General features: G+C 36.5%; 1 protein-coding gene across 1 annotated transcript in view; it reads right to left on the bottom strand.

The window, feature by feature from the left end:
- ABCB7 (ATP binding cassette subfamily B member 7) overlaps positions 1-10874 on the bottom strand; it is a 558087-nt gene extending 547213 nt beyond the window's left edge. Inside the window, exon 1 of the mRNA XM_053699205.1 lies at positions 10736-10874. Coding sequence (XP_053555180.1) covers positions 10736-10864 — 129 coding nt within the window. The 5' untranslated portion in view covers positions 10865-10874. The remainder of the gene's footprint in view (positions 1-10735) is intronic.
- Positions 10875-12190: the final 1316 nt, after the last annotated feature.

Here is a 12190-nt window from a genome sequence, read left to right as displayed (position 1 = left end):
CAACGTGTGCAATTATGGCACAAATTATTGCAAATGCTTCTCTGGGATCCCCCTTTGTTCAGAAATGGCAGACATTTATGGCTGTGGCATTACTTTTTGGTAATTAGAAGGCTGCTAAATTCCGCTGTGCACCACACTTGTATAAGGCCCAGCAGTGAAGGGGTTAATTAGGGAGCTTGTAGGGTTCATTTTAGCTTTAGTGTAGTAGACAACCCAAAGTATTGATCTAGGCCCATTTTGGTATATTTTATGCCAACATTTCACCGCCAAATTCGATCAAATAAAAAAAAAAAAAAAAAAAAGTTCACTTTTTCACTAACTTTAGTTTTCTCACTGAAATTATTTACAAACAGCTTGTGCAATTATGGCACAAATGGTTGGAAATGCTTCTCTGGGATCCCCTTTGTTCAGAAATAGCAGACATATGGTTTTGGCATTGCTTTTTGGTAATTAGAAGGCCGCTAAATGCTACTGCGCACCACACTTGTATTATGCCCAGCAGTGACAGGGTTAATTTTAGATTTAGTGTAGAGATCAGCCTCCCACCAGACACATCCCACCCCCTGAGCCTTCCCAAACAGCTCTCTTCCCTCCCCCACCCCACAATTGTCCCCGCCATCTTAAGTACTGGCAGAAAGTCTGCCAGTACTAAAAAAAAAAAAAAAAAGCTTTTTTTTTTTTTTTTTTAAATATATTCTGCTGTGTAGGATCCGCCCTTAGCCTCCAACCTCCCTTATCCCCCCCCACCAAAGAGCTCTCTAACCCTCCCCCCACTATTTGCCACCATTTTGAGTACTGGCAGCTGTCTGTCAGTACCCACTTTGAAATTAAATAGGGCTTTTTTGTTTTTTTTAAAAAACAGACTTTTCTGTAGTGTAGCTGCCCCCCTCCATACCCTAACCCCTCCCCGATCGCTTTTTATGTTTTTTTCCCACTCCTCTGCCACCCACCACCCTCTCCCACCACTTATTTTTTGGAACAGTCAGACAGACTAGATCACGGAAGTGCGTGCACGCCCCCCACCCTCCCGCGCGCACCCGACAATTTCCCACTGCTGGCCAGAAGTTTGCCAGTGATGGGCCGCCCACCCGCCTCCCTACAGTTTCTCCCAACCCCCAACGATCTGCACCATCGCTGGCCGATGCAGAGAGAGCCACAGAGTGGCTCTCTCTGCATCGGTGTGCCAAAGAAGGTATTGCAGTGATGTCTCAATATCGAGGCATCACTGCAATACCTTAAAAGCTGATGGAAGCGATCAGGATCGCTTCCAGAGCTTTAAACCCCAGAGGACGTACAGGGTACATCCTTGGTCACTAGGGGTCCTAGAGGCAGAACTTATTTTCACTTTCTGCAATGAAGAATTTTTAGTAAAAAAAATTCTGCAGGTCATTTTAAAATAAAATTCCATTTTAAATTAGGCAGTTACAGTGAAGCACCAGTTCAATTGCAATGTGTTGGTTAACTAAAGAATAAAACCACTTTTAATGTTTTATAATATAGTGCAATAGTTGAAAATTGCATTGCAAATTAGCTGCAGACAAAAAAATGAAATTGTAAAATATCTATTGAAAAAAATTGTTTCCTTTTCTCTTAGTCTAACATAGAAATGTAGTAATAAAAAGGTGCAATGCTCATAAGAGCGTCTTACATTCAAAACAAACAGCTTTGCAGAGTGGGAAAGGCTAGGGGAGGGTTTGAAAAAAATTCTGAGAGCCAGTTAATGATCAATGCACTACTGCTTTGCAGCGCTACTGCATATTTGACTTAACTTCAAACAGCACTTTGCTCTAGATGCAGTGTGTTATGGAACACTTACATAGAGCAGCCAGAACACAGCTCAGAGACCTGTCTGATGTGGAGCAGAGCTGCAAAGTTAAAGTGCTAACAGTTCCTGCATGTGTTCTGTTCTTTCTGTAGACATGCTGCATTTTCTGCAATGACATCTCAGATCACTGTATGTTCTGCCTTGGGGCTAGGGGTTAAAGAAAACAGTCAAAGCACACTGTGAGCAATGCACACCTTTTTTATTACTACATTTTTACCATATAATTAGAGCAAAAGAAAAACTTATTCAAGACACATTTTAAAAACATTTTTTATTCTCTGCAGCTAATTTGAAATACAATTTTCGCTGAGATGTTATAAAACGTTAAAAATTGCTTTATTCTCTAGTCAATCAACACATTGCAATTGAGCTGTTCCTTTAGTGTAACTACCTAATTTAAAGTGATTGTAAAGTTTAAGGAATTAGTGTCCAGTATCTAAAAATATCCATTAAACTTTACAAACGCGTTTTTTTTTTTTTTTTTTTTTAAATACTTACCATTTCGTCACGCATTTCCTTCTGTATTTTGCATATTGATGACAAATCCTCCAATCATTGCATGCCCCACGAGCTGGACGCAACTGGGGGCATGCCCTGAATGGAGGAAGCCGGATTCATCATTCATCTGCAAAATACAGAAGGAGATGTGGGCGGACGATCGGTTGTCCGTTCACTGTAACGAAATAGTAAGTATTAAAAAAAAAAAAAAAGGTGTTTTGTAAAGTTTAATGAATTAAAGTGCCCCTGTTTTTAAGAGTATTTTTAGATACTGGACACTTATTCCTTAAACTTTAAAATCACTTTAAAAGGTAGATTAACCTCTTAAGGACATATGACGGATGTTTTCCTTCATAAAACCATTGAGCAAACTGAAAGCTGTGTCCTTAAAGGGTTAAACACTGAGACGGTAATATAGAATGACAAATCATTAAAAAAAAAAAAAAAAATTGCAATTCCACACAGCCATTAGCTGCACACTCTAGTGACCTATTTATAACTGTCCCTAATTGGTCACAGCAGGAGAAGGTAACTTAAGTTACAACATGGCAGCGCTCCCTTTGTTTTACAGACACTAAAACTTTACACTTATTTTGTCAATATTTAAATTCCTAATGTTACTTTGAAAAATACATCTACATGTTATTCTCAGACTATTTTTTTCTTTGAATGCATCATTATATATAGCATTTATTTAGTGTTTAATGTATATTTAATTTAATTTCAAAATGACCTGCATAAAAATTTTCATACAAAAAAAAAAAAAATCTCATTACAATACATGTGTCTTGCACTGATGAGAGGATTCTGTCTGGCCCCTCTGACATAAAGCCCAGATCGATGAAGGGTTGCAATGATGGTTGTCCTTCTGCAACTTTCTCCATCAGGTTTTTGGTCACCTCTCTTACTAATGCCCTTTTCTCCAGATTGCTCAGTTAGGCCACATATTTAAAAGGGACAGCCTACTTGAAAATATTTATTGTTTAAAAAGATAGGTAATCCCTTATTAGCCATTCCCCAGTTTTGCATAACCAACACAATTATATTAATACACGTTTTACCTCTGCAGAGACTTAGATACAAGATAATCACAAACTGCCACGTTATTTCAGTTCTTTTGACAGACTTGCATTTTAGCTAATCAGTGCTAACTCAAATAATTCCACAGGAGTGAGCACAATGTTATCTATATGGCACACATGAAATAGCGCTGTCTAGCTATGAAAAACTGTCAACATGCACTAAATAAGGAGGTGGCCTTCAAAGGCTTAGAAATTAGCATAGGAGTCTACCAAGGTTTAGCTTTCAACAAAAAACACCAAAAGAACAAAGCAAATTTGATGATAAAAGTACATTGGAAAGTTGTTTAAAATTTCATGACCTTTCTAAATTACTAAAGTTTTATTTTGACTAGACTGAAGAAGCAAAAACTAGGTTTGTTTTTCACCTCAGAAGTGGCGAGATCAATCACCCCGACCCTCGCTCGTTTGGGGAGATTGACATTCCATGCTCTAGCGCCGAAGTAGGGGGCAGCTTTGCACAAGAATTCTCTTGTGCAATGATAAATGTGGCCCTGCAATGAAACATTTCAAGTGGTGACTGCAGTTGGACAGGTTCACTACTTGTCCACCTGCAGGTATGGTAAAATTACCCCGCCCTGTATATTGAAAATAAAAGAAAAGCATGGCTTGCCTGGCCAGACTAGTTTGATCTACAATGTGTACGAGGGTCAAACCACTTTATCAGATGCTATAGAAGCATTGTGTCTACACTGTTTTTTTATATTTTGTTGAATATTTTTATTATTTGCAATTGATTGTTTATAAATATATTAACATGACCCATATTAGTTTTATTCATTTTCTTCTGTATATCGCAGTCTTAAAACGGTTTGTTTTTCCATCACTCTCTAATTATTTAGATAGCACCTATATGAATGTGTTTTATACTGATTAAACAATTTAGATGCTCCTTTTAGATAGCAGCCAAGAAGCTGCAATATTTGGATTTAAGTTACCGATTAGGAATATGTATTGTTTCCTTGCAGGAAATATGCTATTCACATAGAAAACCATTATGTTGATCAGATGGGATGTCCCCAAAATGGCAAATTGAAAGCTACATATGTGCAAAAGCCCAGACAAGAATGTTTATCATACAGAAACAGACACACATACACACTGCCACACCTTGCAAATGTGGAAGCAAACAGCATGAAGACAGAGATAATTATAAAAAAAAAAGGGAAAGACTATAGGCCACTTACAGGGGTAATATGCATACTCAATGCCTACTCTCATATAGCGAAAGTGGAACACATGTATTGCTACTAATAATATGTGCATACATTTTCTTTTTATAATTACATTTTTTTTCCATTTTTAATGTTCTAGCCTACAGAAGTTCACTGCAAACTGTATAGTTTTATATGAATATATATGAATCTATTACTCATTTTGTCACCTTATTAAGGACTTTAGTTAATTTAGGTTTAAGATACCTTTTGCTGTCTGTCAAAACTGTAAAAATAGCTGGTTGAGTTTAAGGCAAATACTGTTTAGCACTTTAATTAAAACAATGTATTTTGTCCAGTGTTACACAAATAAATAACCTCTGCCCAATATCCAAGTGTAAATCTGCATTGCATAAGCAATGCTAGAGGGAAATATGTCAAAGGAATGTGCTAGTATGACACAGCAGAACTGCTTTGTGGAGACAAACCTGAAAAGCATAACACATGTAATAAACAAACCGTTGTTAATGTTACAGGTTGGTATTGTTAGTTATTTAATTCTTAGGAAAGTCTACTAATATCCTTTATACTATTATAACGTCAAAGGGGCTTAAAAGGCAACCCCCTCTTTAAACTGTCCCCAATGATCCATTTTCCTATTGGAGAGTATTAAATAGTTTATTAATACCTCATTTACCTTTATTTTGTCATTTCAAATAGCTGTTTTTTGCCTATTGAATCTGCCACTGTGCTAAAAAAAAAAAAAATCAAAACTGCAGTAATGGGTAAAGAAAACTTAAGTAAACATGAGGCAGCAGTTCTAATCATTCACCCAGTGGGGGTGGGACAGCAAGATACTAAAATTGTAATTTTCAGTTGTTCAGTATTAGACTTTTTAAATACAGAGATAAGGATACTTTTGAGTTTATATTGTGATAAGATTAAGTTTGCTCTCCCTACAAGCCCAACCCATTTTAATGGGTTGTGGTTTCAAAGAGTAAAAACAGCCATTTCATATACAAAGATAAATATATTTTATAACCTACAGCTAGAATATCAAGTCATTAGAAACATATTAAGAGGAAACCAATGTTATGGTAAAATGTCCCTTTAAGCTCACTATGTTCCTAGTCATCACATAGCAATGCACTGAAGTCACAGCGTCAAACAAATTTTCATTGTCTTTTATGGCTACTCAATGGGAAAAATAAACTAATAGCTGTTAAATATTGATGCAAAAACGCAAGACAATTGAGTTTGTCAGTTTAATAGAAAATGGTAATGTCCCCCACTATAAACCATCTGAATATAAATGTGCCTGGGTAAGAAGCAGTGGTCAAGTTACCTGCCTCCTTTTTGTGACACAGACAGATAGCAAGTATATTACATTTTCTGAGACAGTGGCAATTTATGAGCTAGGGAAATATGATATTTTGATATTTGTAGAATAATTACAAAAAATAGCAGACAGAAGAAAATACTAGGGGCCAGTGCTTGACAAATGTGTTTAAAAATTAGGAGCCAGTAAGAATATTTAGGAGCCAGGCATATTTTTAGAAGCCAGACCGTTGGATTTGTATATAGACATATGGAGAATAACCCAAAAAGTTAGGAGCCAGGGGTAAAATTCTAGGAGCCAGTGGCTACCAGGCTCCTGGGTTTGTCGAGCCCTGCAAGGGGCTATGGCACCTAAGAATATGTCAAACCCTGATATAAACAAGATAAATAAAATAAGACTTTAAGCCTGTATTTTTAATTTGTATTTGTCAATTATTCAATTCTACTGTATTACTTAGTGCAGGGCTCGACAAACCGAGCAGTCCGGGAGCCACTGGCTACTAACTTTTTGGGTTATTCTCCATATATCTATGTACAAATACCAGAAGCAAAGCACAATATGTGAGGCTTCATGACTTGGTGATCTATGATAAAACACAGCTCGTGATCCCTGGTAAGACAGAAAGAACTGTCAGTGAAAAAGTACATTGTGGTATTCATGCAGATAACTGCTTGCTTTGAGAGTGTTTTTGCAAGTTAATTAAAAGAAAAATAATGCAATGGAACCCATTTAGCACAGAAAATAAATATAAGTAATGGTGGTTTAAATATATGGTATAAAAAATGTGTTGCCATATTTTTCGCAAAAGGCTTACAATGATAATAAAAGGTGAAAAAATGGCAATCACACACTTTTATACTATTAATGGAATATATATATATATATATATATATATATATATATATATATATATATATATATATATATTGTATGTATTATATGAAAACAAGCATTAAATGGACGTAAAGTCAAAAGTAAACAAAATGAATAGGACAAAGTATAACATCATAAAACAACTTTCCAACATAACGTAGCTATAAATATTGCTGCAAAGTAGTGCAAACACTGCTATGAGATTGCTGACACATGCACTCTCCTCAGCTTAAAGGGAGATTAAACACTTTGAGATGGTAATATAAAATGATAAATCATATATATAAAAAAAAAAAAATTGTGAGCATTTCAGTTCCTGCACACTCTAGTGACCTATTAATAACTGTCCCTAATTGGCTACAGCAAAGAAGGTAACCTAAGTTACAACATGGCAGCTCCCATTGTTTTATAGACATTAAAACTTTACACTTATTGTGTCAATATTTAAACTAATGGAACTTTAAAAATACATCTACATGTTATTCTCAGACTAATGTTTTCTTTGAATGCATCATTCTATCTAGCATTTATTTAGTGTTTAATGCCTCTTTAACTAGAGTTAACCTTTAACAAAGAATGCCAGAATAAAGTAAATTGGAAAATTGTTTAAAGGGACATTCCAGTCAAAATATAAATGCACATAGATTTATTGCATCTTTGTATAGAAACATATTTGCAATATACATGTATTGGCAAAAATGCTTCTATTAAGAGTTATAACTGTTTTAGTGTTAACATTTTTCTCTGCATCTGCATGTGAAGCATGGCTTGATATTTTCACTGCACCCACGTTTTAAAAATGCAGCTGCTCAGATCATCACAGTGGGACTTGTATCATGTCAGCAATTAACAAATTGAATCATTACCAGATGGTACAAGCACGTTAGGCTCTCCGAACAAGTGTTGTGTTTAAAATGCTGGTGCACGGTGCATACTTAAAGGGACAGTAAAGTAAAAAAAATATTTCATGATTTAAATAGGGCATGTAATTTTAAACAACTTTCCATTTTACTTTTATTACCAATTTTGCTTTGTTCTCTTGGTACTCTTAGTTGAAAGCTAAATCTAGGAGGTTCATGTGCTAATTTCTTAGACCTTGAAGACTGCCTTTAATCTGAAAGCATTTTGACAGTTTTTCACCACTGGAGGGCGTTAGTTCATGCGTTTCATATAGATAACATTGAGCTCAGGCACGTGAAGCTCCTAGGAGTAAGCACTGAGTCGCTAAAAATGCAAGTCTGTCAAAAGAACTGAAATAAGTGGGCAGTTTGCAGAGGCATAGATACAAGTTAATCACATAAGTAAAAAGTATATTATTATAATTTTGTTGGTTATGCAAAATTGGGGAATGGGTAATAAAGGGATTATCTATCTTTTTAAACAACAAAACTTCTGGTGTTTACTGTCCCTTTAAATACGCTTTTGAAACAGCTATAGCTTTTATTAGAAGCATTTTTGCTAATGCATGTATATTACAAAATTGCTTCTGTTCAATACCGAAATGCACCCATGTGGTTTCCAATTTTGGCTGGAATAGCCCTTTAAAATAACAACCTTTATCTCAGTCGTAAAGATTTAAATGGATATGAAAACAAAAAAAAATATTTTGTGATTCAGACAGAGCATACAACATTAAAATAAGTTTCCAATTTACTCCTATTATCACATTTTCTTTGTTCCCATGATATTCTTTGTTGAAGAGATACCTAAGAAGGCATCTGGAGCACTACATGGAAAGAAAAAGTGCTGCCATCTAAAGCTCTTGTAAATTAATAACATTCTTGCAAAACTGCTGCCATATAGTGCTCCGGACATGGTCTGGCTCCAAAGCTTATGTCCCTGCTTTTCGACAAAAGATATCAAGAAAACAAAGAGATAGATAATAGAAGTAAATTAGAAAGTTGTTTAAAATGGCATGCTCTATCTGAATGATGAAAGCAGTTTAGGATCATTATTATTATTATTATCAGGTATTTGTAGAGCGCCAACAGATTCCGCAGCGCTGTAAACATAGAGGGCCCTACCGAAAGTATCACTGTTGTAGTCGGCTCTTATGAAGCGATCTGTAAACAGCTGGGCCCATAGGCTTGCAATCTAAGGGGTTCAAGGGGAAAGCAATGGCGTTAGGAAAGGTTAGTGTTGGTTGTATGCATCCCTGAATAGTAGAGTTTTTAGGGAGTGCTTGAAGCTGTTAAAACTAGGGGAGAGTCTTATGGAGCGATGCAGGGAATTCCACAAGATGGGAGCCAGTCTGGAGAAGTCCTGTAAACGTGAATGTGAGGAAGTAACAAGAGAGGTGGAGAGGAGGAGATCCTGAGCTGATCGAAGGGGACGGGAGGGAGAGTATCTAGAGACAAGTTCTGAGATGTAGGGGGGAGCAGTGCAGTTGAGAGCTTTATATGTCAGGGTGAGGATTTTATGTTTAATCCTAGAGGCAAGAGGAAGCCAGTGAAGGGATTGGCAGAGAGGTGCAGCAGATGAAGAGCGACGAGTAAAGGATAATATATACTTTGATTAGCAAAATCATGACAGTGGACTGTACTGAATAGAAAAAATTGGACACTCCAGACAAAATTAGACTGTACATGGGTGCATTTCAGTTTTAAATAGAAGCATTTTAATATACATGTATTAGCAAAAATGCTTCTAATAAAAGCTATAGTTGTTTCAAAAGAGTATTTAAATATGCTCAGTACACCAGCATTTTAAACTCAGCACTTGCTAAGGTGTTTGTATGATCTGCTAATGACACAATTTGCATAATTGTTGACCTGATAGAAGACCCACATGCTCTCTGAGCAGCTGCAGTATTTAAAACACAGGTGCACTGAGAATATCTAGCTATGCTTCACAAGCACGTGCAGACAAAAATGTTGTCATTAAAACAGTTATAACTTTAAAAGTATTTTGCCAATATATGTAAATTGTAACTATATTTATGTCCAAAGATGAAATTCAACTGTGCATTTCCTTTAAGACTAGTTTAAGATCTATTTTTTTTTCTCTCACTACATTCTGATAGGATATGTTAAAAAAATCTAATGGCTCACTCAACCTGATTCTTATTTTATCCCTTGCTAAACACGTTTTCTAATGAGGCACCACAAAGGGATTTATATGGGCCATATTCCTGCTGTTTTTGTCAACTAGGTTATGATTAATAATACTCACTTATTATCCTTTTCCCATAATCCGTGTAATTATCAGGAGGTATCCCATGGATTTATATACAATTGATTGTATGTAGCCCTATTGCAATAGATAAATAACTGCTTCAGATGGACACTGCAAAGATCTTGCCTTTGTTGGGCAAATTCTCTCTTCCTAGACAAAATCCTTATAAATTTGTGATAGCTTACATTATTGAAGGGTAACTGATATTCCATCACCTCTTCACTCAGAAGGAGGTATGTTATGGAGAACAACAAAATAATAAACATCATGCTTGAAAAAAACTTTGTGTTGATTATTAGTTGATAAAGATGTCTAATCAGTTAGGAAAGTGTTAGCTACAGCATATGTGATATGATTTAGCTGCTCAACAGAAGTCAAGTACATGTTAAAAAGATAATCAAGAAAACTGCCTGTTAGTGGGTCCTATGCTCCTGGGGACAGTACTTGAAGAACTGGTTTACTGTAAAGTTCGTCCTAATAAAAGCACAATGAAATAGAGATCTCAGGGTCCGACAGTAAATAAATATCAATAGGGATGCAATGTCAGATTTATTTATTGATCAGATTAAAGCGATAAACTATTCAACTTTATTTTTAAATTCCATAGTGATTTGGCAGTCAAGATGTTAAATGACAACCCATGCTTTCTGATTTAGTCATGTGATTCACTGTATGCTTCCATCATTGTACCCTCTCTGATGTCCTGCATGACTCTCTACCCTCCTGTCACTGGTTTGCCTTTCTAGCATGAGTGTCTCCATTAACAACACATTTCACTCCTCCGTTTTCTCACCTTGTTGTCCCCCTTCTTCGCACTTCTGTGTTTTAATTCCCTTGGGTACCAGCAACTAAGCGGCCGCTTCAAATGAAGTAGGAAAGTCTGCTTTCGCCTGGGAAGACTGAGCACCATGAGCAGCGCCATGTCTGGGACCGCAGAGCGTAATGGGAAACTGGAGGACTTCCCCCACAATCCTGGTACCATAGAGAACGAAGCAAATTGTGGTTCAGCTCTATGGTGCGCGCTGTTGTGTATTGAAGGATTGTAGTGGTTTTTATTGTAACAGTGTTGCAATAAGCACGGCCGATGTCATCCCTTACAAGTTGCAAAACACATTATTTACAATAGAATGCTCGGTTTATTGAACTGATGGGACACGACACTGCGTCACAAGTGAGATATATCTACCATACCAGTGGTACTCATTAGATGAACTTTTTGAATGTACAGTACATAGAATATTTAGAAATACTTTTAAATAAACATTTTTTCTAACAATAACAATTATGTCAATAATGGTTTTGTAAAGGCTTTATTATTGCCATATTCTTTGGAGGGACATTTGAACATGCGTGTGTGAAAAACATGTAAAATAAAAAAAATTTGAGCATTTGAACTTTAGTGTTTTGCAATATAAAGATGTACCCTTTAAAAGCATCGTATTTTATTAAAAGTAGGAAATTTGTGGTATGTAACCTATTGTCCCTTTGTGTGTTTCCTAATTCGTTTGTTTTTTAATCATGCTCGCTGGAAAGATATTGACAGGCTGGGTCAAGCAGAGCAACAGAGTTGAACGACCCTACTTGTCAATTCCCCAGTTATAACAGAGAAGTATACACTGACTTAAATTAATACATAGGGCTAATCCTGCTTCTGATTGACCCCTGGGGCTTCTTTTGTATATAGGGAACTCACAACCGTCCCAAATCCTGCTGGACCTGCCTGCAGCTTTTCCAGTCAGTTCAAATGTCCCCAGTAACACGAAACTCAATATTTTCATGATTCTGATAGAATACACAACTTTTCATGTCATTCGTTAACTATTTCGTTCATTCCAACTATGTTGCCCAGTGAAGATGTCAGTTTTAGGGCTATAAAAGTACAAAAACTACTGTGTGCCTGCTGGTGAGTGCCAGGTTTTCTGTGTGTTGTGTTCATAATTTGTGTAATGTTTCCCTGTGGGCTGTCACCCAGGCAGCTCAGGGCTTAACTGCCTGGGTTGCTGGTAACTGTCTGTCAGTGTTTAGGGCTGCAGAGTTTACAGTGCCTTAGGATGTATACCCGGTCCAATCTGAGAAACCTTGCTTGGCCAGACGTGAAAAACAAACTGGGGCTGCCCTAAGGAGATTCTCTAAAAAAAAAGGGTCTGTCCCTGTAAGTTGTCTCGCATAGAAAGTAATATAGATCACTGGAAAGGGAAGAGCTGGGGAGAGTGAAGTTAGCAAGGAGCAGGGAACGCACTTTAAAAAT

The sequence above is a fragment of the Bombina bombina genome, chromosome 1, assembly GCF_027579735.1.
Source record: "Bombina bombina isolate aBomBom1 chromosome 1, aBomBom1.pri, whole genome shotgun sequence".
In the NCBI taxonomy this organism is placed as follows: domain Eukaryota; kingdom Metazoa; phylum Chordata; class Amphibia; order Anura; family Bombinatoridae; genus Bombina; species Bombina bombina.
Note: the sequence above shows the minus strand (reverse complement) of the source record. Positions and strands in the feature narration are given on the sequence as shown.